This window comes from Pollicipes pollicipes, unplaced genomic scaffold (genome assembly GCF_011947565.3).
Source record: "Pollicipes pollicipes isolate AB1234 unplaced genomic scaffold, Ppol_2.1 Scaffold_7261;HRSCAF=8764_pilon_pilon_pilon, whole genome shotgun sequence".
NCBI classification, from domain to species: domain Eukaryota; kingdom Metazoa; phylum Arthropoda; class Thecostraca; order Pollicipedomorpha; family Pollicipedidae; genus Pollicipes; species Pollicipes pollicipes.
Genome location: NW_023597054.1, coordinates 22450723 through 22475481, shown reverse-complemented (window position 1 = coordinate 22475481; position 24759 = coordinate 22450723). Strand labels below are relative to the sequence as shown.

At 59.5% G+C, this 24759-nt stretch overlaps 1 protein-coding gene across 1 annotated transcript in view; it reads right to left on the bottom strand.

Moving 5' to 3' along the window:
* Positions 1-2440: 2440 nt before the first annotated feature.
* LOC119111962 (vinculin-like) overlaps positions 2441-24759 on the bottom strand; it is a 50332-nt gene continuing 28013 nt past the window's right edge. The window contains 19 exon segments of the mRNA XM_037235862.1: positions 2441-4095; positions 4097-4152; positions 5346-5390; positions 6037-6127; positions 6729-6944; positions 7263-7423; positions 9157-9267; positions 9721-9805; positions 10315-10406; positions 10894-10997; positions 12869-12962; positions 13612-13789; positions 15840-15986; positions 15988-15993; positions 16450-16579; positions 17143-17513; positions 18949-19113; positions 20379-20584; positions 21168-21318. Of these exon segments, the coding sequence (XP_037091757.1) occupies positions 3985-4095; positions 4097-4152; positions 5346-5390; positions 6037-6127; positions 6729-6944; positions 7263-7423; positions 9157-9267; positions 9721-9805; positions 10315-10406; positions 10894-10997; positions 12869-12962; positions 13612-13789; positions 15840-15986; positions 15988-15993; positions 16450-16579; positions 17143-17513; positions 18949-19113; positions 20379-20584; positions 21168-21318 (2520 nt within the window). The 3' untranslated portion in view covers positions 2441-3984.

The window sequence follows — 24759 nt, the reverse complement described above, 5'->3', positions numbered from 1 at the left end:
GCGCTCGAGCCGCGCCGACGGGCGCGTCAGCACGCCGGAGCCGGCCGGGCCCGGCGACGACGAGACGCACCAGTACGACCACCACTTCCGCAAGAAGTTCCCGCACTCGCAGAGCCGGTACTGGTCGGGCCGGTCCGGCGCGCCGGCGCCGGCGGCCGCCGTCACGCTGCCCACCATGGCTCCGCTGACCAGCTTCAGCTCCCACCTGGGCGGCGGCGAGCCGGGGCCGAGGGCCCCTGCTGGCGCCGCGCGCCGGCCAGCCGCAGCACACCGCGCGGCCCGCAGGTCAGTGGCGGGTCGACAGAGGGGCAGGCCAGCAGGCCGCGGACGCTCGGGTGGGGCGGCTGCAACAGGCGGGGTCGGAGAGCCATGCCAGGGGTGTGGTACGTCTCGCGAGGTTTTTTCGTGTCTCGCCAGTCGGATGTGAGTGTCGTGACGCGGCACGTAGCCGCGCGATGGCGCGTGTGGTGATGGGGAGAGGCTGTCCCCCGTGCCTTTGACGTCACGTCCCGCCTCCCCGCAGGTGCGCCCGGTGGTCGGCCGTAGTGTCGCCCGCCCGTCGTCATCAGCTACTCCGATCGAGCTGCCGTCCCGTCCGGCGGCGGCCCGCCGGGGCCGGACCCGCGTGACGCCCCCCCCTCCCCTCCCACTGCCAGAGCCGCCGAGACGCGGCCCCCTCCGGCGCAGCTGCATTTACCGAGCGCCGCCGCCGCGAGCCAGCCGCCCCCCAGCTGACGTGCAACGAACGAGTAGTCGAGTGAGCGGGTCTGTGTTAGAGTCGAGGCCGGACATAACGGAATGCGGTATATGTTGTTCACTGCCACTTTGTTACTGGTTAGATGGTCTATGTGCGTGTGCCGGCGCCCGCCCTGGGCGATGACGTGACGGTGTATTTTGTACGGTGTGGTGTCCGCTGGGGGCGGCCCCCTCTGCTTGATGCGGGTTCGCGCGGCAGCCTTGCCGCCCGGTGCGCGGTCCACCCAGTGGTCGGTAGCGTGTGTTAGTCAGTACGCCCCGCCTGCCGTATTCTGTTGTTTCCTCGCCCGTTGAGTTTAGCGCTTGTTTTACACGCCGCCGAGGTGTGCCTGGGTTTGAATGGGCATTCTAGCGGGAGGCGGCCGGCCTCGGCGCCGGCAGGCACCACACGCCTCATTACTGAGCTCAGTCCAGTTGTTACCCGCTCTGTTTATGAGGTGCGGCCGGCGCGTGGCGGCCGGCCGCTGTCCTGTGTCCGCCGCTTCCGTAGAGCCATAGTGGGTGGGTGAGCCGCGGGGCCGCGCTCCTGTGCGCGCGCCCCTGTCGGTCAGTGTGTGTTCACCGGGCGGCCGGCCGGCGCGACAGCCCGGCTGGGGACCGCGCGCCGCCGGTCCGCGCCGGCTCTGTCGCGCCGGCTGTGGCCGTGGCTGCGCTGGCGCTGGCGTTCGATACTGCCTTCCTCATTTACACCATCTTGAATTTTGCTCAGTCTTGTCGGGTAGACTTCTAAACGAGTACAAATTTCAATCAGCGTCACCGAGCCTGTGTTGCAATCATAGCCTCACGCAATGTATGAGTTACGTTGGGTGTATTTTAGAGCATTGACCTCTCCATCACTGCCAGCCGTGGGTGAGCGTGTTTTGTTGTTTATATATTGGTGTAATAATAAAGTTAACGCCAAACGTCCTGAACTGCTGTACGCGGCTGGCTGCCGGGACCGGGGATCTGGGCCAAATGTCCTGGGCTGCTGTGCACGGCTGGCTGCCGGGACGCGCGACCTGGTCACGTGCATCACTTCCGTGGCCAAATAAAGCCGGACTCCATCAGTCAGCGCGCGCATTTGGGTACCACCAGGCAAAAGGGACCATATGCGATTTGCAACAATCCCGTCTGCGCCGCACGCGTCCGCGTCGCACCGGTGCGCTGATGCTGAGGCACGAGTGGGTCGAACGCGCTCAGGCCAAAGTGCGCCGAATTTCCAGATTGAGTTGGGTTTAAAACTTGTTTATGTGGTAATTTTGTCCCAAATGATCACGGCAGCATCAATTCCTTGAAACTGCCCATCCATGCGATGAATATGACGACCTATGCCGATATCATGGCTCTCGGATCTACGGCGTGAACACGCTGAAATTGCTGCCGGGGTACCGCTGCTACGTCCGACGTATTAGGAGTTACGCACATCTTTGGCAGTCCGGATCTCGCCCCACAGTGAGAGGTGAGATCCAGATTGCCAAAAACGAGACTGTCATGACGAGCCTAACGCCACCTGTTGACCACCATGGGAAATGTCGCGTTGGTCAGATTCGGCACGCACCACACATGCACCATACTTACGCCTCTAAGGACGCATTCTGCGCCGCCTGAATAGGGAAGGTAACCTGTGAACTTCGCGGATTCGGCGGGATGATCCGTCGGGGAAAACGACCAGCGGAAACTCATTCCCGAAGAAACGTAGCGCTGTTTAGCAAGTTTATTTCACAGAGGTTTTAGCAATCCCATAGCGACAAAACGGAGGCACGTCATCGACGACAGCCGGCTGACCGAGCGGGGCGGGGCGTCCGATCGATCGCGGTGAACCGACCTCAGGCACCTGCGGCGTGGCCCCAGCAGGGGCCAGAGCCGTGCGCCGCTGCGCTGCCGGCGGCGCAGCGACGCGCGGCAGTGGAGGGTGACAGCCGGTCCCCTGCGCTGTCGCTGCCGCTGTCGTGCCGCCCTGTCCCTGCCTAACAGCACGCGCTTGGCGGCGCCGACCGCACCGGCTGCTGCACAGATTGACTGCAGCCAGGGCTCTGCCCTTTAAACTGTCAGGCTAGGGGCACAGGCTCGCCCCCCCCCCCCATCCTGTCCACGTGTGATGACCTTTTGTACCATCCAGCCTCGCGTGCCGGGTACGCGACACCGGCGGTGGGCGACACGCGCCCCGGTGGTGACGTTTGTTAGTGGTTCGCCGAGCTGCGGTAGGAAACTGATGCTCCAAACAACAACTGGCGAGAACACGACTGTGCTCAGAAACGGGCGTCAGTAAAGTACGACCGAGGCCGCGGTCAGTCCTGCGCCCAGGCGTCCGCTTAAACGGCGTAGGTCTATTTCAAGACCGAGGTGCTCGCACCCATCGAAATTCTAAACCGCAAATTTTCAACCGAAGCAGGTAACACGTGCACACACCATTAATAACGCGTAAGCGCTGGCTCGGCCACCGCATCGTGTCGACGTAGTCTACCTAAAAACGTTCGCTGCCCGTTTCTCAAGCTGCATTCGACATTGGCTGCCCGTTCTCAAGCTGCATTTGGTTGTTAAAAATCGCTGTGCGTGCGTCGGACACGCAATACCATCGATGAGTCACATACACTGTTTATCCAGCTAGACAACGCAGCAGACATTAGTTTCTTAAATCCTAACACATGCAGTAAACAATTGTTATCCTCCGCGTGCGCATCCTCAGCGTTCGCACATTCATTAAACAAACGACCAAAATCAGCCGCATCGGCCACTGTTAAGCGTCTTCGGTTGGCACTTGTAAACATCAGCATGCACCGGAAAGCTGTGACGACGTCACGGGCGTGACGCGACGACTTCGCCATACGGCCGGCGAGGTAGGCTAGTTCAGGCAGTATGCATTGCGAGCGCTTTGCGACCATGGCAGTGTAGACGCATTTTAGTTGTACACCGCCGAACCGGACCGTCGACCCACTAGCAGCTCGCAACAGATCGTACCTATCAGCCACAGCGTAAAGACTAAACAAAGCGTCGTAAAAACTACGGGGAACCTGAAACCTACACAGATCCAACAATCCTGCCCAGGTTAGTTGCTTCTCATGCTGAATAGCTTAAAACCCTGTGGTGAAGAACGCGCCGGACGGCGACGGCCCCGGCCAGGACGACGGCCGGATGTCACACGCCGGTTCGGTCGCGCCTGGCGAGCCACAATTGCACACGAGCGGCGACCGGGCGGGCTGCTGCCGACGCCACGGCCCGTTTGTACGGTGCAGCGGGGGTTATGGACGGCTACTGGTACCAGGGCGACTTGCGGACCCAGCGCAGCCGGATGCCAGCGTCTGTGCGCATCTTGATGCTGGCCGCCTCGGCGGCGCGCACTGTCTCCTTGACTGACTGCAATCAGGTTCTGGGCGTTGCCCACCAGCATGTCGGTAGCCTCTTGGTCCTCCTCGGTGCCTGCCGGCCGGCGTCCGTTATGCTCACGCGACAAAGCCTGTTCACAGTCGTCCTCGCCACGTTTGCCAGCCTGCACGGAAGCATTCTGCAGGCCCGTGGCCGGCTGTTCATGTGGCATGATGCGCTGGGGTGCATTTTTGGGCGAATTTTCTAATGCTGCCAGCAGTTATAAAAAGTGAGTGATGCAAACGGCGGTGCATGATACAATGAATCGTATGAGAAACAGACGGACATCCAATTAGCTTTTGAGCTATGGATCCAAGGACACTATATGTTTAGTAGTTGTTGATGCTCAGCTAGACCATGACTTAAAATTTTGGTAATACTTTATCATGATATATTATGACTAATGATAATAATAATATATTATGACTTACAATAAAGTGTTCCATCACAGTTCATATCGCAAGAGATGTCTGTAATACCAACTAGCCCGACCAGCCAACCAGACAGTGAACAAGCTCTAAACTGCGATTTGCACCCACGCTTAACGCAGCCCAAAGGTCGTTAAGGCTTGCTTCTGAAACAATCTTCCCTAAACGGATAAGAAGCCACGTTATTATGGTTAGTGGTGTAAGACATTGGAGCGACACCATCGCCGAGTGGCTCGCATGTAAGCCACCGAACGCATGCTCAAATATGCCGTATCGCAGGAAAAACGGCAAAAGCAACTGGACGGCGTACAAGACACAATGGAACCTTAATCGTGCATATCAATGAGCATATACTTTTCTGCAACTATAGAATACAGGTCAGCTAAGAGGCAGGCACAACGGTGTGTGATCAGTTTCAAGGCATATTGGTGAGAAAACTTCACCTACATGACTTGAAACCTACGCTACACACGCCATCTGCTGACTGCGCCATCGATATTTTTGTTGTAATTGCCTCCGTTCGCATAAACCGTGGCATAAGCAGCACCTTTGCATAGCCGACCGCTGGCTGAAGTTCTACGTCAGCTCCAAGCCGCATGCGAAGGTGAGACACTAGTTCGGGGGCATCACTAAGCAACACATCCGCACTGTCAGCCGACGGCCACAGTCACGTCTCGTCAACTCCAAGCCGCATGCGAAGATGAAACAACACGTCAAACTACCAGCCTACAACGCGCCAGCTCGTGAGTGTGTTAGCGCCCAGGCGTGCACCCGCCCGCCGCGTTAGGTCACGTTAGGTCAGCGCTGCCGGTCATTTACCGCTCGTCACAATGCCGTCGGCCCGCCTGTCCAGCTGATCTGCACCTGGCCACGAGAAGGTACCGGCGGCGTCAGAGGGGGCGACCGCGGCGGCCGGCCAGAGGACAGCGACACCACGGGCCGAGCCCTCCCCCCTCCCTCCACCCCTCACCCTCCACCACCCCCGGCACCCGAGCGAGGCCACAGTCAGCGGCTTGTGGCTGCTTCTTCGGACTCGGGACGGTGTCAGTTTGCGCAGCCAGGGTACCGATGGTGAAGTGGCTAGGCTACACGTGTGGTAAACCGGAGGCAAGGGGCTCAAGGTGCCACGGTGCCCGCCCTTCCCGCCAAAGTGGGAGGCAGGCGACGCCGTACAGCCTCAGCAGCTACGCATGTCGTGAGGTCTCAATGACGTAGACGCACAAGCACATGCACGCACGCACGCACGCACACACGCACGCACGCACGCACACACACACACACACACACACACACACACATACACACACACACACACACACACACACACACACACACACACACACCACACACACACACACACACACACACACACACACACATCGTTTGCAGGAAAATGAACCAGTCAGATCGCAGACCGAGGGCCCCGGGTACCTGAAGCCTATTGTGCGCTATACTGAGCGGGTGCCCCGGTCGTTCGCAGCGGCCGCCACCGGCCACGCCATCCACTCACCCTGGGCGCCCAGCATGGTGGCCTTGACCGTGGAGAGGATCTTCAGCTGTGTTCCAATGGTAGGGATCCTCTCGCACACCTGCAGCAGTTGCTGTGGACAGAGCCGGCCGGCACATGTCAGCAAGCGGCGGCGTGACAGGCCAGCAGGCCGGAGACAACAGCGGGCCGGGCCCCGAGGGTGACAGGCCAGCAGGCCGGAGACGACAGCGGGCCGGGCCCCGAGGGTAGCAGGCCAGCAGGCCGGAGACGACAGCGGGCCGGGCCCCGAGGGTAACAGGCCAGCAGGCCGGAGACGACAGCGGGCCGGGTCCTGACCGTGACAGGCCAGCAGGCCGGAGATGTCACCGGCCGGGCCCCGAGGGTAACAGGCCAGCAGGCCGGAGACGACAGCGGGCCGGGTCCTGACTGTGACAGGCCAGCAGGCCGGAGATGTCACCGGCCGGGCCCTGAGCGTGACCTGCCGCTGACAACGGCCTGGCCTCTGAGGACCGCATCATCTCCGGCTTACAAACTGGCAGCGGTTTGATCCCACGGCATTAAAACCCCGCCGAGTTTCGCACAATGCTCTAACACACCACAACGAACACAGTGCCCAGGATCAGCACAAGCCCCCGACGAATACGCTCCCACAGAACACCCGCTCCGATATCTTCCCCGGCACACATGGCGCTGAGCGCCTGATCTACCCTCACCGTGCGCATGCGCTTGTCGGTGCACTCCTGCGCCAGCTCCTTGGCGAGCCGCGTGACCTCCTCGGAAGCCTCGGCGATGGCCTTGGCGCAGGCGATCAGCTCGCGCTTGTTGCCGCCGCCCTCGCCGCGCACCAGCTGACTGAGCTTGGCCATCAGCTGGGCCATGCGCTTGGCGGCCGCGATGATGTCGTTGTCCCGGCTGCTCCACTGGGCCACCTGGCAGCGGCGGTCCGTGTCAGCCGCGGTGCGCAACGCACGCTGCCGAGCGCGGTGGCACGTAGCCGGGAAATCGAGGGAGGAATGCCAGAAGACTGAGGCAAGCTCGGTAATGCTCCGGTTGGGGTGGTGAAACTACTTTCAATGAACTTCACAGAAAGGTTTCGGACGAAAAATAGATCTGTTTTAAACATAGCGACGGAGCAAAAGCTTGTAGGCTTTCTGGGCGAACGTTGATGGACATGGAGGGTAGTCTGCCATCGAGAGTAACGCCACCTGTGGCCATCAGCGCCATCTGTGCTCAGCAGCGGCACCCACCTCCTGGTGGAGGCCGTGGGCAGCCTGCATGATGGGCTGGTTGGCGGGCGGCGCGTGCCGGAACACGTGGCTGTCCTCCTCGTCATCAGTCTCTGGCGGCGGCGGCGGCCGGGGCGGCGGCTGCCCGCCGGCCGGCAGCGGCGGACGCGGCGGCGCCGACTCTGCGGCAGCGCGATAGCGCCGTCAGACGAGCACAGCTGCCAGCCGTCACGGGCCGGCAGACGAGCACAGCTACCAGCCGTCACGGGCCGTTAGGAGCACAGCTGCCAGCCGCCACGGGCCGTCAGACGAGCGCAGCTGCCAACTGTCACGGGTCGTCAGGCGAGTACGGCTGTCAACCATCACGGACCGTCAGACGAGCACAGCTGCCAGCTGTCACGGGTCGTCAGACGAGCACAGCTGCCAGCTGTCACGGACCGACAGACGAGCACACGCTTCCCTACGTCTACACTTCCAATAACATCTGATGGAAGTCACAAAAGCTGGCCATACAAATCAGAAACTGGTCGGCGGCCGTCCGAAGAGAAAGCTCGGTGCGATCACAGCCGTCTCATATCACCTGCAGGAACTGAGCCTACGACCGGGCAAGCAAGCAGAGGCAGGCCGCCATACGTTGCCATCCCGAAGCGGGGCTGGCACAGCCGGTAAGTGGAAGGCTGTTTAGGCGCACCTCCGAATGTTTCACAGCCATTCCTGCTCTATCTGCCGGAGATAATTTGCTTCGCTATGCTTAATAAGTTGCGCGAGGTTCCATCCAGTCGGCGAGAGTGGTCAAGTACCGCTCGCAAGTTGTGACAACACTATCAATTATTACGGGAGAGCATCTGGATCAGGAATGCACACGTAAGAGATCGCAACGCTGCTACCCGGCGGATAACTGCGTCGTCATGAAGACAAACGCCAGGTCAGTGGCTGGCGTGCGACGCTGCCTCAGCACAGCGTGCGCGATTCAGAGCCAGCGGGACGGAAGTGCCTGCTACCGGCGTCCGGATCAACTGACCGCGACACGGCACCTCTGGACCCGACTCACTGACGGTCAGTGGCGCCACCAAGTCACGGGAGACATATGGCCAAGTCAGTCGGATCTGGTCTCGGGTGAGGAAAGCATTGTTGCGTGAAGGATGGAAGGCAAACAATAGAAACAGAACCCAATTCCACATGAGATGTCAAATATCCAGGTATTTAGGACACAAAAAGAATATTAACACAGCGGTACACAATCTCCACGCTAGTGTGCGCATTAACTTGGGCAAAACACTCTCAACAGACTGATTCCCCTAGAGCATGTGCGCATCAACGAAAGTGAGCTTTATCCCGACGCAATGATGAGAGCTTAAGCTTAGTCAGAGTTCCAGTTGGAACACCACAGGTCACAATCGGCATCACTCGTGAAAATTATACCAAGTTCGAACCGTGCATTCATCACAAAAACGTTTAACATGTCATGCACCTTAGTTCACTGAAACGCCATGCATCAAACCAGACATTCCAGACGAGGCATGACAGGCCAAGCACAAAGTCGCTGACGCCAGTGGAATCGACCGCAAAACTTCAACAACTGCGCATGCCCCACACGAGTTGCATTTCACGGCACGGGCAAAGCGCAACGACTGCTGCATACCAGCCTCCCAGCCTACAAACCCTACTCTGGACACGGCAGTCGGCCGAAACGGCGACAAGCGTCAGCCCCGCCCGAGCCCGGACCCGGCCTCGGCCCGGCCCAGCGGCGGCCGCTGCCTCCCAGTCTGCCGGTCAGTCGACCGCAGTCGCCTCGAGCTCCCGGGGCGGCGCACACGTGTTAGTCGAAGCCACGCCAGCCAGCGTGCCGCACGGCGTCAGGAGGCACCACTCGGCGGCAGGCCAGGCCGGGCCAGATCAGGTCAGGTCAGGTCACCTGCGAGCCGCGGCGCCGAGCCCAGCTCGGGCGCGCGGGACACCTTCTCCAGGCCGGCCAACAGGGCGCCCAGCTCCTCCTCGCGGCCCTTCTTATCCCGGTCTATGGCATCTAGGGACGGCGCGGTGGTCACTGAAGGTCGCCGCAAGGGCGGAGGGGCGGCGGCTGAGCTCACGGCCGGTGCCCGCCGCGGGCCGCCGGCGGTCGCTCCCCCCCCCCCCCCACACCCTCCCTCCGGCGCACTCATGACACTGTGAATGGATGGATGCGGCAACTCGGAGGACCAGAAAACAATACTACAGGCTCTCAAAGAAAGACACCGAAAGTAAAAGGAAAGAGGCGGGGAAGTAGGTGAAAAGAAAGCGGAAAGGCAGAAGTGGAAAAGAACAAAGAGGGAGAGTGCCGAAGCATCGCATAGAGGAAAATAGAGGCAGAGAGACGGAAGGGATAGGGAAGGAGACGAACAATGGAAACAACGTACAAACCAGCCGATGACACAGACACCGAGCACCCGGGCAGCAGGGTAAGAACGACAGTGGCGCGCCCCGTCTCCGTTCCACTCACCGTTCAGCTCCATCTGGGACATGCCGGGGATGAGGTCGATGTCCGGACCCACGGCCTTCCGCACCTGACCCACGGCATCCAGCAGCTGCCCAACAGCAACCGCACGACGTCAGGGCCGAGGCGACCGAGGCTTCCCTACACCACGCACGCTCACTAGCTAAGTGAACCCTCTCAAGAATCAAATTACAGTGCAGGTACGAGTTCGGGCATGCATAGCATTAATGCCAAAACGCGCTCGAATACCAGCACTATGCACGCCGCATATTTTGTCATGGTGTGAAACAGCCTGTTTAGGCGCACTTGCTATGTAAGCCGCAGACAGAGAGTACCTAACCCAGTGCTCACTGCTCGAGTTTGCTCACAACGTGCCGTTCCAGCCGAGGCAAGGACTGCCGCGATTCAACACGATAGCGAGCTTCCCGATCGCGATATTACACAGTGCCGCAGCAGCTAGAGTACAGTGCGATTTCCCACTAAACCTCCGTCGCACGGCCGGCACATGAGCGGCTCTGTAGCGACGCGCTGGGCGACGACGCCAGCCGCGCTGCGACGGTCAGCCGGGCGGCAAGCACGTCAGCCCGTCACCAGTCTCACCTCGTTGTTGGAGTTCCTCCAGCGGCTGACAGCACCCTGGTCAGCCGGGTTTACCGCCACCGTCTTGGCGTTCTGCACCATCGGAGTCACGCCTGGGGCACGCCACGGTTCAGAGGTCACCACCGCAGCTGGGAGATGAGCAACGTCGACACAATCCAACGCGCGTACGGCAATGACGTGATTCTGCCCCCGGGGAACTGAGCCAGTGACTTACTCAATAAAGAGGGGCCGCAAGGCTAGCGATGTTTCAATGAGGGGATTGTATAACTCCACCATCCAATGCAGTGTTGTACTCCAAATGGCGCTACCACAGGGAACTGGGCGTAACAAACGCCAGGCTGGCATCTGGAGACTGGACCCGCGGGCCGTTCGGAAGTGTGTTACGCTCATGGCCATTGGGGAAACCCCGACCGAAAAACGCAGAATGACAGCGGAAACTTGATGCATGCCACACTGCTAGGTTATAGCACGAGGCGGATCACTCAGCGACCAATGCCCGGGTACCCCGGGGTCCAGCCACAGGCGACGCGTCCATGACAGGACACCATGCTGATCTGAGATCTGAGAGCGCAGACTGACTTTTCTGCAGACGGTCGACTGCCGCCTGAATTTCGGTGCGGAAGCGCGGATCCTCCGAATTGTCGGCCTCCTTCTGGGCCACCATCAGCACCCGGTTGGCCAGTCTGCCGGGGGGCGTGACGCGAGAAAAGTACACCTCACGCCGTCTCACCACGCCTCGCACCTGATATGTTCTGTCTCACCACGCCCCACACCTGACATCTCCCGTCCCCCCCATCACACCTCACACCCGACATCTCTCGTCCCAACGCGCCTCACACCTGACATCTCCCGTCTCACCGCGCCCAACACCTGACATCTCCCGTCTCATCACACCTCACACCTGACATCTCCCGTCTCACCACGCCTCACACCTGACATCTCCCGTCTCACCACACCTCACACCTGACATCTCTGGTCTCACCACGCCTCACACCTGACATCTCCCGTCTCACCACACCTCACACCTGACATCTCTGGTCTCACCACGCCTCACACCTGACATCTCTCGTCTCACCACACCTCACACCTGACATCTCCCGTCTCACCACACCTCACACCTGACATCTCTTGTCTCACCACACCTCACACCTGACATCTCCCGTCTCAACACGTCCACAATATCTCCCACAGCCTGCCATTCCGCCGCCCTATGCCATTGTCCAGCAACACACCGAACGGCATCACAGCGCAGCACCGAGAAAATAAAACACAACACAGCACCGAGAGCAGAACATAGCTCAGCACAGACCCGCCCCGTCCCCCGGCTTTTCAGCAGGCCGCCGCACGGCGTCCGGGTCACTGCTCCCGGTATTTATATATATATATATATATATATATATATATATATATATATATTATCCCAGCTCCCTGCTGGCCGCATTTTGGACTATAAAGCAGGTTGCCTACCGAGCGCCGACGGCCGTCATCCATCCCACCCCCGCCTCGACTGGCCGGGCACCGACGGCGTCATCCATCCCACCCCGCCTCGACTGGCCGGGTGCCGACGGCCGCATCCATCTCATCCCGGCCTCGACTGGCGGGTACCGATGACCGCCACCATCTACCCCCGCCTCGACTGGCCGGGCGCCGATGGCCGCCCTCCATCCCACCCCGCCCCGACTGGCCGAGCCGACGACCACCATCCATTCCACGCCCGCCTCGACCATCCGGGCGCCGACGGCCGCCCTCCATCCCACCCCGCCTCGACCATCGGGCGCCGACGGCCGCCCTCCATCCCCCCACCTCGACTGGCCGGGCGCCGACGGCCGCCCTCCATCCCACCCCGCCTCGACTGGCCGGGCGCCGACAGCCGCCCTCCATCCCACCCCCGCCTCGACTGGCCGGGCACCGACGGCCGCCCTCCATCCCACCCCGCCTCGACTGGCCGGGCGCCGACGGCCGCCCTCCATCCCACCCCGCCTCGATGGCCGGGCACCGACGGCCGCCCTCCATCCCACCCCCGCCTCGACTGGCCGGGCACCGACGGCCTCCCTCCATCCCACCCCCGCCTCGACTATCCGGGTGCCGACGGCCGCCCTCCATCCCACCCCCGCCTCAACTGGCCGGGCGTCGACGGCCATCTCTGGTGCCCAGGGAACGACGCCGACCCATTGATGGGAGTCGGTCTACGGATGGCCTGCGCTCTCCCTGCCGGGCCCGAGCAGACCCCAGCTGGCGCCCGACCCGCCTCTCCGGTCTGGTGCAGCCTCATACTGACACCTAGCAATCTCGGCCATCAATCAGCATTTCCTTTGCATATCTACCCACGCATTGGCGGAGGAAGCTGCAGCCTGTGTAGCACTGATAAGCACAGTGCTTCAGTGACGAGCTGTGACCTTGTGCATTTGCTCTCAGGCTCTTTGGATGAGCATCATAGAACTTGCCACGCCGTAATCCCGCCTCTCCACGTCAGCAAGCCCCCTGGAGGAAGCTGCCAGCTTACTGGGCCTCTCGCGGGCAGAGGCCCACCGGCAGGCGCTGTGGTCTGACTCACCTGGCTATGGCGGAGGTGTTGCCGACCACCTCTTGCGGCTGCCGGTGCTTGATGCCTTCCTCGCACAGACCGGTGTGTTTCTTCATCAGCTCCTCTGCGGCATGGCGGCCACCGGAGCGCGCCGTCAGTGGGCGGACCACCCTTGCCAACAGGCGGCATCCAACGGACGCCGAACACGCTCTCAGCCAGCTCACACTCCCGCGGATCTATTTCGTCGGGTTGTACCGCGCTACCCCGATGACTCACGCCCTTGTTATTGCAGTTCACTGGACAAGGGCCCTTTTTGAACATGCTTGCAACACACAAAGCTTTGCAACAGTCTACCTTAAAGTGTAAGAAATAGCCACACTCAGAAGACCCGCCTTCCCATCAGAAGCACGTTTTTCTCGCGCACCACCGATCCACGCAGTCAGACAGCTAGCGGACCTGCCCGGCGTTGACCCTCGGAGACCCGGACGGAGTCGGCCCACGGTGACCTGCCCGGGTCAGCCCACGATGACCTGCCTGGTGTTGACCCTCGGTGACCTGCCCAGTGTTGGCCCGCGGTGACCTGCCCAGTGTCGGTCCACGGTGACCTGTCCGGGGTCAGCCCACGGTGACCTGCCCGGGGTCAGCACACGGTGACCTGCGCAGTGTCGGCCTACGGTGACCTGCCCGGTGTCGGCCCACGGTGACCTGCCCGGGGTCGGCCCACGGTGACTTCCCGGTGTTGACCCGCGGTAACCTCCGCAGCTGGCACTAACCCGACTGCCGTATAAACTTGGCCGCGTCGATGGCCTCGTCGCTGAGGTCGCGCACGCGACTGATGGAGTCGGCGTACTGTTTGCGCAGGTTCTCGAAGTGCTCGTCGGCGGCCTTGTTGTCTGGGTGCTGCAGTCGGATACTGCCGGCGTTCACCAGCTGCGGACACAGGCTCTCCACCTGGACAGGAGAGGAGGCAGGTCATATAAACGTCACGGACCACCAGCTGCGGGCACAGGCCCTCCACCTGGACAGGAGAGGAGGCAGGTCATATAGACGTTACGGACCACCAGCTGCGGACACAGGCTCTCCACCTGGACATGAGAGGGGGCAGGTCATATAGACGTTACGGACCACCAGCTGCGGACACAGGCTCTCCACCTGGACAGGAGAGGAGGCAGGTCATATAGACGTTACGGACCACCAGCTGCGGGCAAAGGACTCTCCACCTGGACAGTGAAGGGGTCAGTAGAGAGGTTACAAACCACCAGCCGCGGACACAGGCTCCCCGCCCGGCCGGGGGGGGGGGGAGGGGTGCTGCATACAGAGGGAAATTCCACGACAACCCAACCAAGGCCTTTCACAACCATGTCCATAACTAAAATCTTAAAATGGTAGTTGGAGGATAATCTTCAGGCCGTAAGGTGCATGTGCAAAGCGTAGACCTCTCCTAACAACGCTTACTAAGTTATGGCCTCGGGCATTTCGAGAGGTCACGCTACAGGCCATTTCTCTGGCGGTCATAGTTTGTGGACAATTTATACAAATCGAGTAAAAGCGTCATATCAGTGAACTCACAATGATGCAGGGAAGATCATCGTCGTTCTATGATTTCTCATTTTGTTGGTTTTTTTTCTCTACGTAAACTCGTGACCATTTATTACGTGACCTATTTTGACATGTGAGACATCAAAAGTTCTGTTTTTAATTAAAGCTCAATCAGCTGTGGTACATTACATAATAATAAAACAAACAAAAAGGCGGGGTTATCCTATTCACTTTTTGAGCTTTGCAAAAAAAAACTAAAAATCTTGTGTCTAAAAAATATACATGGTTTATATTGGCGACTACTATGGGATCAGAGTACCTGCTAAGTATAGCTTGTTGCCGCAACCGCCAACCAAGTTGTACCGTCCAGTTCAGCGGATAGTTCTGTCACTGCCCTTTCACCCGACAAGAGTGCGGAGGGTTTCAGGTGCCGCACAATGACGAGGAACGGCCACCCCGGGCCTGGGCCAACCCTGTTGCCAGTTGCCAGCTGACCTATCCTTTTCGGTCAGGTCAAACAATATGCGCACCTGGGAATCGCACGCAGTGCTGCTGGATTACGAATGCGGCATCTTTCGTTTCGACCGCCGGGACAGATGACGGTGGGGACGGTATTTCTGCATATCTCAGGACTGGATAGAGATATTGAGATGCCCTTAACGACATTCAAAGAATGATAGATTTTGAGCAAGAACTATCGCATGATCTCCGTGATCCAAAGTCAAAGTCAAGGTTAAATTAGGGGCCAAATGCAGACAAGTGTATGATCTTTACACTTAACGACCGTAGCCCTAATTTCAATGCCATATATACATGAAAGCAACTGATCATTTCATAATTTATCCACAGTTGAGTTAAATATGCTCCCTATTTTTGTTGACCTCTGATCTCTGATCTTACATCGCACAAAGCTTCAAGTTTGTTTACCTGACGCGAATTGGGGGCACTCCAAATATGAGTCGTGCAGTTTACGCGTAAGTACTTGTCGCCCAATTCATAGCCCAATTATGCAGAGGATTAAGTCAAAGAGGATAAGAATCTGATACTGCTGACCCGAAAGAACATGAAATACTGATCATTATAAATCAAATGGGTTCGTCGTTTATGCAGAGGATGAAGTCAAAGAGGATAAAAATCTGATACTGCTGACCCGAAAGACATGAAATACTGATCATTATAAATCAAATGGGTTCGTCGTTTTCAAACGCGGTCTGTCAATTTCGTTAGACGTTTGAGACATATAAACAATGTATGAGAAATCCCTGGCAGGCAGAGCATGGCTCACACAACGCATCCAATCTCAAGGGCGGGACACACATCCCTTCCCTGACCCGGCAGCAGTCATCTCACGGACAGGGCACACAGTCCCTTCCTGACCAGGAGGGGCATCCGGCCCCTACCCCCCCCCCCCCCAGCTCGCTGGCTGACCCTGCCCTCCAGTGACGCCGTCCACCAGCCTGACCTCGTTGGCCGAGGCCTGCAGCGCCTCCGAGAGCTTCTTGTTGCCGGCGGCGCCGGCCGAGGCCACCATGCGGCCGGTGCGCGCCGCCTGCGTGCTGAACCGCTGCAGCTTGTCGGCCTTGTCACCGAAGTTCTGCTCCCGGCCCGGTGGTGCCCTGGTGAGCAGGGTGTTACACGGCCAGGTCAAGCAGGCCCAGTGGGGCGGACGACAGGGTGAGGGAGGCGGCACCAGTCCGACTCGTCTGCCCTTGGCACGGCGGATAGGTTAACCGGCATTATATGTGATTCACGCTGCAGGACTGATGGAGAACGATGGCGCGCTGGCAAACGGGTGACGAACGACGATGGCGCGTTAGCAAACGGCGCGCTGAAAAGAGCTTTTCCGTGCGTCAGCTGTAAGATCAGCTCGCTTCCCACATGTCGACTGCACTGCCGTAGTGCAGGGCAGCCGCAACAGGGCAGGCCGGCGCCAGACCGGCCTGCCCCCAACTCTCGCGCCGAGCCCAGAGGTCGGGGCCGCTTCCGTCTCCTCTCGGACCCCAGCGACCCGCGGCGCGGCGGAGCACGCCACCGGCCTCCGGCGGCCGGCAGGCGGCGCTGACGACACCCACCTCGGGCGCCAGCGTCGCCTCGGTGAACTGCTTCAGCGGAGTGACGATGTCGACAAAGTCCTCCACTACGCGGCCCACTAGCGCGTTCTGGATCTTGTCCTTCAGCTGCTGCAGTTTGGCCGAGAGCTGTCTGGAGTTGGGCGAGGGGAAATACAAATTATACACATGAATGAGACGCAACGGAGCGTCTCATCCATTCATTTTTCGTGGCCAGCGTTCGACGCTGGCCATGGCGCCGCGAACCAGGCCGTACAGGTCGGCCAGCTAGCCTCGCAGGTTGCGCGCTTGTGTTGGTGCCCTATGTTCAAGTAGGTTCGACATAAGGGCTTGGCCAATACACGTCGTTCCAAGGGTTAGGATGCCCTAACAACCTTAATGGGATGCTCGCTTCTCGGAGCATATTGGAAGAAATATCCGAATGCTTCATTCACATACCGGCGTGCAGACTGCCACAGCCGGGATCATGCTTAGGTTCGATCCAGAGTCGCAGGAAGACAGTGGCATTCTGCCTCAAGTTGTTCCTGCCCACGCACCGCGTATCACAGCACACAAGTTGATGTCATCGGCAACATTCCAGGCGCTCCCAGACAACAGTGTCTGGAAAGCAAGACCACATGGTATTGCGCTCCATCAGGCCTTCAGCTCCCAGCACGCTCGCCCGCCACGGAGGCGGGGCTGGGAGTGCGCTCTCACTTGGCGATGGCGTGCGCCTGCGGCGAGTTGCCCTCGCCGCGGCGCACCAGATCGGCCAGCTGGCGGGAGAGGCCGTCCACCTCGTCGCAGAGCTGGAGCACCTCCTGGCGTGGCTGGCCGCTGAGGTTCTCGGCGGCGCGGCGGCCCTCGTCCACCACCAGCTGGATGGCCTTCTGTCCGAGCGCGCGCTCCGGGCCGTCGGGCGCCTGCAGCCAGCGGCGCGCCTGCTCCAGCCGGCCGGCCAGCGTGTGCGCCGGCTGTTGCACGCCCGAGCGCTCCACGTTGGCCACGGCGCCGCGCACCAGGCCGTGCAGGTCGGCCAGCTGGCCCTGCAGGCTGCGCGCCAGACCCTGCGCCTGGGGGCTGGTGCCCTGCCGACGACGCCCCGGTGTCACACGTGGCGTCACGGTCTGCACCGCTCCGAGCAGGGCCAGGGGGAGGGGGAGGGCGGGGTGGCGGAGGGTAAATCTACAGCCATTATACCGCTGGAATGGACCGAACTGTTGGAACGAGCGTTCTTCTGCAGCCGAGTGTATTTGGTGCACAAAACTGGCCAGCGTCTGGTTTCAAGTTGCTGCCGGCAGGCTGACCGCGAGGTGGGGAGGGCGACCCGACCATCCGTTCGAGCCTGATCTGGACTCGCTGCGCGGGGAAAGTCTCTGTGTCTGAGGTAGCCCGGAGTGGCCGCAGCATAACTCGCGCTCCTCTCGTTTTTCTCCCCAATCCTGGTGTCCATCGCTCTGACGCTCTGACGTCCATCCCGGCCAAAGAGCTCAAACCGAATTCGTACCCCCCGCCCGCCCACCCCCGAACAACGTCCGGTACAGTGGGCGAGGTTCACGCACGCCTGAGCCTGTGACAATCCAGGGCGCCGCCTCACATTGCCCCTCTGGTGGAGGTCACAGAGCCTCACCTGGCCCCTCTGGCGGAGCTCATAGAGCCTCACCTGGCCCCTCTGGCGGAGCTCACAGAGCCTCACCTGGCCCCTCTGGCGGAGCTCACAGAGCCTCACCTGGCCCCTCTGGCGGAGCTCACAGAGCCTCACCTGGCCCCTCTGGCGGTGCTCACAGAGCCTCACCTGGCCCCTCTGGCGGAGCTCACAGAGCCTCGCCTGGCCCCTCTGGCGGTGCTCACAGAGCCTCACCTGGCCCCTCTGGTGGATCTCACAGAGCCTCACCTGGTCACTCTGGCGGAGCTCACAGAGCCTCACCTGGCCCCTCTGGCGGTGCTCACAGAGCCTCACCTGGCCCCTCTGGCGGTGCTCACAGAGCCTCACCTGGCCCCTCTGGCGGAGCTCACAGAGCCTCACCTGGCCCCTCTGGCGGAGTTCACAGAGCCGCACCTGGCCACTCTGGGGCGGAGCTCACAGAGCCCCACCTGGCCACTCTGGCGGAGTTCACAGAGCCTCACCAGGCCCCTCTGGTGGAGTTCACAGAGCCTCACCTGGCCCCTCTGGTGGAGTTCACAGAGCCGCACCTGGCCACTCTGGCGGAGCTCACAGAGCCTCACCTGGCCCCTCTGGCGGAGTTCACAGAGCCTCACCTGGCCACTCTGGCGGTGCTCACAGGGCCTCACTTGGCCACTCTGGCGGAGCTCATAGAGCCTCACCTGGCCCCTCTGGCGGAGCTCATAGAGCCTCACCAGGCCCCTCTGGCGGAGCTCATAGAGCCTCACCTGGCCCCTCTGGCGGAGCTCATAGAGCCTCACCTGGCCCCTCTGGCGGAGCTCACAGAGCCTCACCAGGCCCCTCTGGCAGAGCTCACAGAGCCTCACCTGGCCCCTCTGGCGGAGCTCACAGAGCCTCACCTGACCACTCTGGCGGAGCTCACAGAGCGCGTCCGTCATGGAGCTGACGTCTCCGGCCAGCTTGTTGATGGCGTTCCGGTCCTGCGGCAGCGCGCGCTCGGCCACCCGGCCCGAGAGGTCCACGATGGCGCGAAGCGACTTCTCGCCGACGCCACCGCGCACCGCCTGATGAGCCAGATCAGGTCACGAGGTCAGTCACCGACGCCACCGCCCGATCAGGTCACGAGGTCAGCCACCGACGCCACCGCGTATTACCTGATGAGCCAGATCAGATCAAGAGGTCAGTCAGCGACGCCACCGCGTACCGCCTGATGGGTCAAATCAGGTCACGAGGTCAGTCACCGACGCCACCGCGCATCGCCTGATGGGTCAGATCAGGTCACGAGGTCAGTCACCGACGCCACCGCGTACCGCCTGATGGGTCAAAGCGGGTCACGAGACCGTGTCATGCTCGACACCCACACACACGCTACGGCTGGGCTGACGGACATATTCGCTGACGACAACACCGGGGCATGTTGATGGTGACAGTGCATAAGCATGCAGCAACCAGGCCAACTGTACACAGTTTACACGTTGGAATTCTGAGGGCCCTGAAGAGCATGAGCGCGTGGCTGGAGGCCGAGCATACCGAGCACAGCAATGACGTGTCAACAGCAGCTGCCTGCTCGGCGGCGTACGCCGGCCCGAGCCCTTACCGGGAGATAGCCAGCCAAATAAACACAGCCGCGGCCACCGAATGCCTCAGATGGGCATCATTCCCGGCTGTACAACCCACCATTACACGGAAGAGGCATGCCGCTCGTTAGTCGGAGCGGTTCGACACGATTCTGCCAGGCGAACTGAGCCTCCCTTCATCGGAATCAGTCAGAGCTCAACTATTACACGGACGAAGCACGCCGCTCGTTGGTCGGAACGGTTCGACACGATTCTGCCAGGCGAACTGAGCCTCCCTTCATCGGAATCAGTCAGAACTCAACCCGGTTACGATTCTGCCAGGCGAACTGAGCCTCCCTTCATCGCATCAGTCTGAACTCAACCCGGTTCTTCAAACAGATATCGTGCCAGAGGGTGGCCATTTCCTGAAGCATTATCGCAACGCGAAATCGAGATCGGAAGTCAAACTTTGTGCCTTTATGGAAAATCTCCACACTTTGGCAGCCTTGATGCATTGTGCACAAGTAGTTCCATAATAAGCGCCAGGTTCATTTTATAGCGCTTCTAGGGTGGCCATTTCCTGAAGCATTATCGCAACGCGAAATCGAGATCGGAAGTCAAACTTTGTGCCTTTATGGAAAATCTCCGCACTTTGGCAGCCTTGATGCATTGTGCACAAGTAGTTCCATAATAAGCGCCAGGTTCATTTTATAGCGCTTCTCGCAGGCCACTTGCAAAACACACGCACACACGCAAGCCGCAGCCGGTCTCACCAACGGGTCCTGAAGCCAGTCGTTGGCCGGCTGCAGTTTGGAGGCGATGGCACTTTCGGCCTTCTTCATAACGGTCAGCGCGTCGGCGTCCCACTCATCCTCGTCGTAGGTGGTCAGCTGCAGCACGCGGATGATCTCGTGCACCTCGTCACTCATCCGGCCCACCAGGTAGTTGCGGTTCTCGGCGGCCTCCTCGGCGCCCTTACCTGCGGCGGCGCGGGATGGCGGCGAGGGTCAGAGGGGCCGGCGCGCCGTCCGGGAGGCGGCAGAGGGCGAGAGCGGCGCGGTGGGGAGATCGCCTGGTCAAAGGCGATCTCCTTACCGCGCCGGTTACGATCACACTCGACGACACGGCCGAATCTCGAGGCGGCGGAGCAGAGCTGGGCGTCAACGGGTAAATCCATTGATTGGCTGTGGCCAGCAAGTGGCGGTTATCATGCCGTATGACGCCGACAAGGCAGGTGCTTAAGTGTAGTACACTAGTGTAGGTTGGCTGGCTGTGTAGGCTATAGTGAACATATTCACGCCAGACACACAAATGGCTAGCGAATAATGATCATACCGAATGCCTACACCAGAATACGGGAGTGTGGAGCCAGAGCACGGTTGTGACGACAGCTGCGCTCCTGAGGGCTGAGTGGGCAGCGGGCATGGCACCTTCTATCGGTCTAGCTAAACGGCGAATATTTGGTATACGACGCCTATCACGTCGTTCTCCATGCCTATTTTCGTCGTTCATCAGCTGTTCATTTTTCACGTCTCCTGTCAATTGTCGTTCCGCCCACTCACTAGACGGCTGGCCGGTAATCTGAATGTAGATCTTCATGGAGCAGATGAGGATGGGGGCCAGCGTCTTGACCTGCTCCAGACAGCGCACTAGCATCTCTCGGTGCACCTGGTGGGTCAGCTCCTTCTCCCGTGCGTCCACGTCCCTCGAGACCTGCGGCGGCGGCACACCAGGTCACGCATGACGCCGCGGCCACATGCCGGCGCACGTGCCGCCAGGCATTTGTATTTATGGCATGCTGGGAGGTGGGCGGCTGCGGCGCGCCGGGGCGGCTCGCCGACCGCGAGGCGGGGCGAGGGCGAGGGAGAGGGCCCCACACGAGGCGCAGCCCGAAGTGTTGGGGTGTCTCGGCCTGCGGCACGCCAGAGCCGGCTGTCGCACCGGTGTTGAAGCGCCGCTTCGACTCCTGGGCAGGTATATCGCACGCTATCTTGTTGCATGCGAAATAGCTTATAATGGAAATCCCTATTAAGCATCACTGTCTGACAGCTGCGCTGCCTAGTTACACGTGCTCTAGGTATCCCGTGTCGCTTCGGTCAGGTTGGCAGCTCAATTCGGCGCCGCCTCGGCTCCGTCACCATCCGCGATCATCAGGGAAGTCAAAAGACACCCTCGGCTCCGTCACCATCCGCGATCATCAGGGGAGTCAAAAGACACCCTCGGCTCCGTCACCATCCGCGATCACCAGGGGAGTCAAAAGACACCCTCGGCTCCGTCACCATCCGCGATCATCAGGGGAGTCAAAAGACACCTTCGGCTCCGTCACCATCCGCGATCATCAGGGGAGTCAAAAGACACCCTCGGCTCCGTCACCATCCGCGATCATCACGGGAGCCAAAAAACACCCTCGGGTAACTCACGATCCAATCTTCAGATCGGAGAAAATACGACAACAATCGACAGATACGAACAGTGTCAGCCGGAAACTTTTGAAGAGATATCCGTTTTGAGACTGATAAGCTCACACGCTACGCAAAATACTTTTAAGGTCACCGCAGTCAAGGGCAGGGTCCTCCAGCACTCGTAATACCAGTCGTGGCGCTACGCAACCGCCTTCAAACGAAAGGACGTGTTCTTGCACTTCAGAATCACACTACAACTAATAAAAAATCAAGAACTGAAGTCAGATAAGCACCAGCCGACAGAAGTCAGGCCACCCAGACAGACGCCTTTTCTGCTCTTCCAGCCTGCACCACATATAGAAAGGGCTATTGTGCTGGAAATGTGCTGGTTACCGTCTTACTTCTCACAGGTGACCGGGCCAAATACCTTTGGTTTCATATCGACGTATCGTCTGACCTGCGGTAGGGTTTGGCAAGACCTCATATGCTGTCATTGGCCACGACTGGCAGACAAAGAAGCCGATGAAATGCATCAAAGCAGCCCAAACCAAGACAGCAAACTTATAACTGCCGCATTTTCGGGCCCGGTGGCCTTGGATAACTTATCATCGCAGACCCGGCCATCTAACCATCAGTTCAGACCGGTTCGTCTGATCGTCAGTTCACAACAGGTCATATGACAGTGCCGTCAGACCGGCGCCGCCGCGCCCGGCCGGACCCCGCCCCCCCCCCCCCCCCCCCCGCGGCGGACTATTTCCGATTGGTGAGTCAGACGGCCGACGGCCGGGGTGCTCGCCGTGCGTTCCCCGATGATGTTTCAGGACGGCGCTGAGACACGCGCCCGCTCAGGGCCAAGCCAAACAGCCGCTCCGGCGCCGCTCGTCACCCGGCACCGAGTCGGGCGTCCCCGGCCGAGCGGCGGGCGCGCGCGCCAAATTTGTCCCGCCAAAAAGAGCCGACCGTCTCCGGAGGGTGCAGAACGCACACGCACGCACGGCGTGCGCATGTGCGCGGTGAGGCTGCCCGTTTTGTGGGTCAGCGTCTGGGTGTGATTAGGTCAGCATCGGCTTACGAACTTTGAAGGCCGGTGTGATGGCGGCGCGCCATCGAGACGATGCAGTGCTCCAGCGAACGGCGCTTGCACGGCGCGTCTAAATAAAACATGGTCACCTTAAAGGGAATGCTCTACATTCGGGGAGAGGTTGGAGTAAACATAACGTATGATAAACTAAGCTCACTTATAACCATTGGTATCTCTTAGAGTGAAAAAGAATGCTGGTAACAAAATTTCTCACGTTCAAATGTTCCTCAATACGTAATTGTTGGATGGAATGCGAAACGTTTGCACGACGGTGAGGTGCTGCCAAAATACCCGTGCGAAATTGCCACCCTGGCACTGACACGTAGTATTTCAAATCACCGAGAGATGACAGTAGCAATGCTGAAAGTGTTTGCTGAGCCAAATATCATTCTGTGCTCGCATCTTGGCTCTTTTGCGTGGTCTTCTTACATATTTACTTGTGAGTTTACGATGTTTGCTTGTAGTCGCATGCTCGGTGATGGCGCTATTCATAAGTTATTCGGTTACTTAAAATGTTCGCTTGTGATAACATATCCGGCTATGGCTCTGTTCTTCAGTTATTCGATTACAAGTCTTATTTCGGTCATAATTAGTAACTGTCTCTGATTCTCTACTGCTGCTTTATCCTGCATCCTCGCGACGCCGCGCTTATCCGGAGCAAGCTGCGTGCACCAGCCACGAATGAGCCGAGAGGCCTTCTAGGATGGGGGTGGGGGGGGGGGAAACCCCAACCGGGCGCCCATCGCACACTCCGAAGGGCTCCTGCGCGGGCCAAAGCTCGGCGGTTGGCCCCAAGGCACATGTAGTACCGCCCCACCGCTATCCATTCGCTTTCATACGATAACCCTGAAGTGATAATTTCTGGTCGAAATAATCTGGGCTGAATTTTTGGTCGAATTTTGGTCGGCTCTGGTCCACATTTCTGTTCAACCTTGATTGCCAATTGGCGCCCACTCCATTTGGATACCGCGCTTACAGAGTGTCGGTAGCGTGACGGCTCAGCTGAGCGTGTTAGAAGCCAGAGGTACGGGTTCGATTCCCCGCGGTGTCCGCTTTTCCTTCCGGGGTGACGACGCCAGCTGAGGGCGTCAAATAGTTGGCGTCAGCAGCTGAGCACGTAAAAAAGCTGGCCTCAGCAGCTGAGCACGTCAAAAAGCTGGCCTCAGTGGCTGACTGCGTTAAAAAGTCCACGTGACGTCGACGACGACGAAATCGTGCTCACGGGCGTCAGATCTGACAAGCTATAATATTCTGCTTGCCTTGGAACGCCGCATGGCCTATAAGGCGGCGGGATTTGAATGCCGCTGTTTTGGTGTCATGCAAACCTGAATGACCTCGAAATAGTGTGCACGAAATAATTGGGACATCTTAACGGGCATGTAATTCCGAAACTAGAGGGTTTAAGTCTATGGAAGGGCAGGGCTGTGAACTATACCGAATGGTCTTCAAGATGGCTATGTCATTTAAAGCCCCATACACATTAATCCCTTTAAATAAATGGGTTTACATTTGTAAAGGGACCGTCGCACATCATTTCCCGTGCCTGACGTCAAACGAGCACGGAACCGTTAAATTCACGCTGATGGCGAGCCCACGCGCTCACCAATATTTCTTCGTCGATAGCTAACCGAGGCACGCGCTAATTAGAGTGCGCTCGCGAGCCAGCGGTCC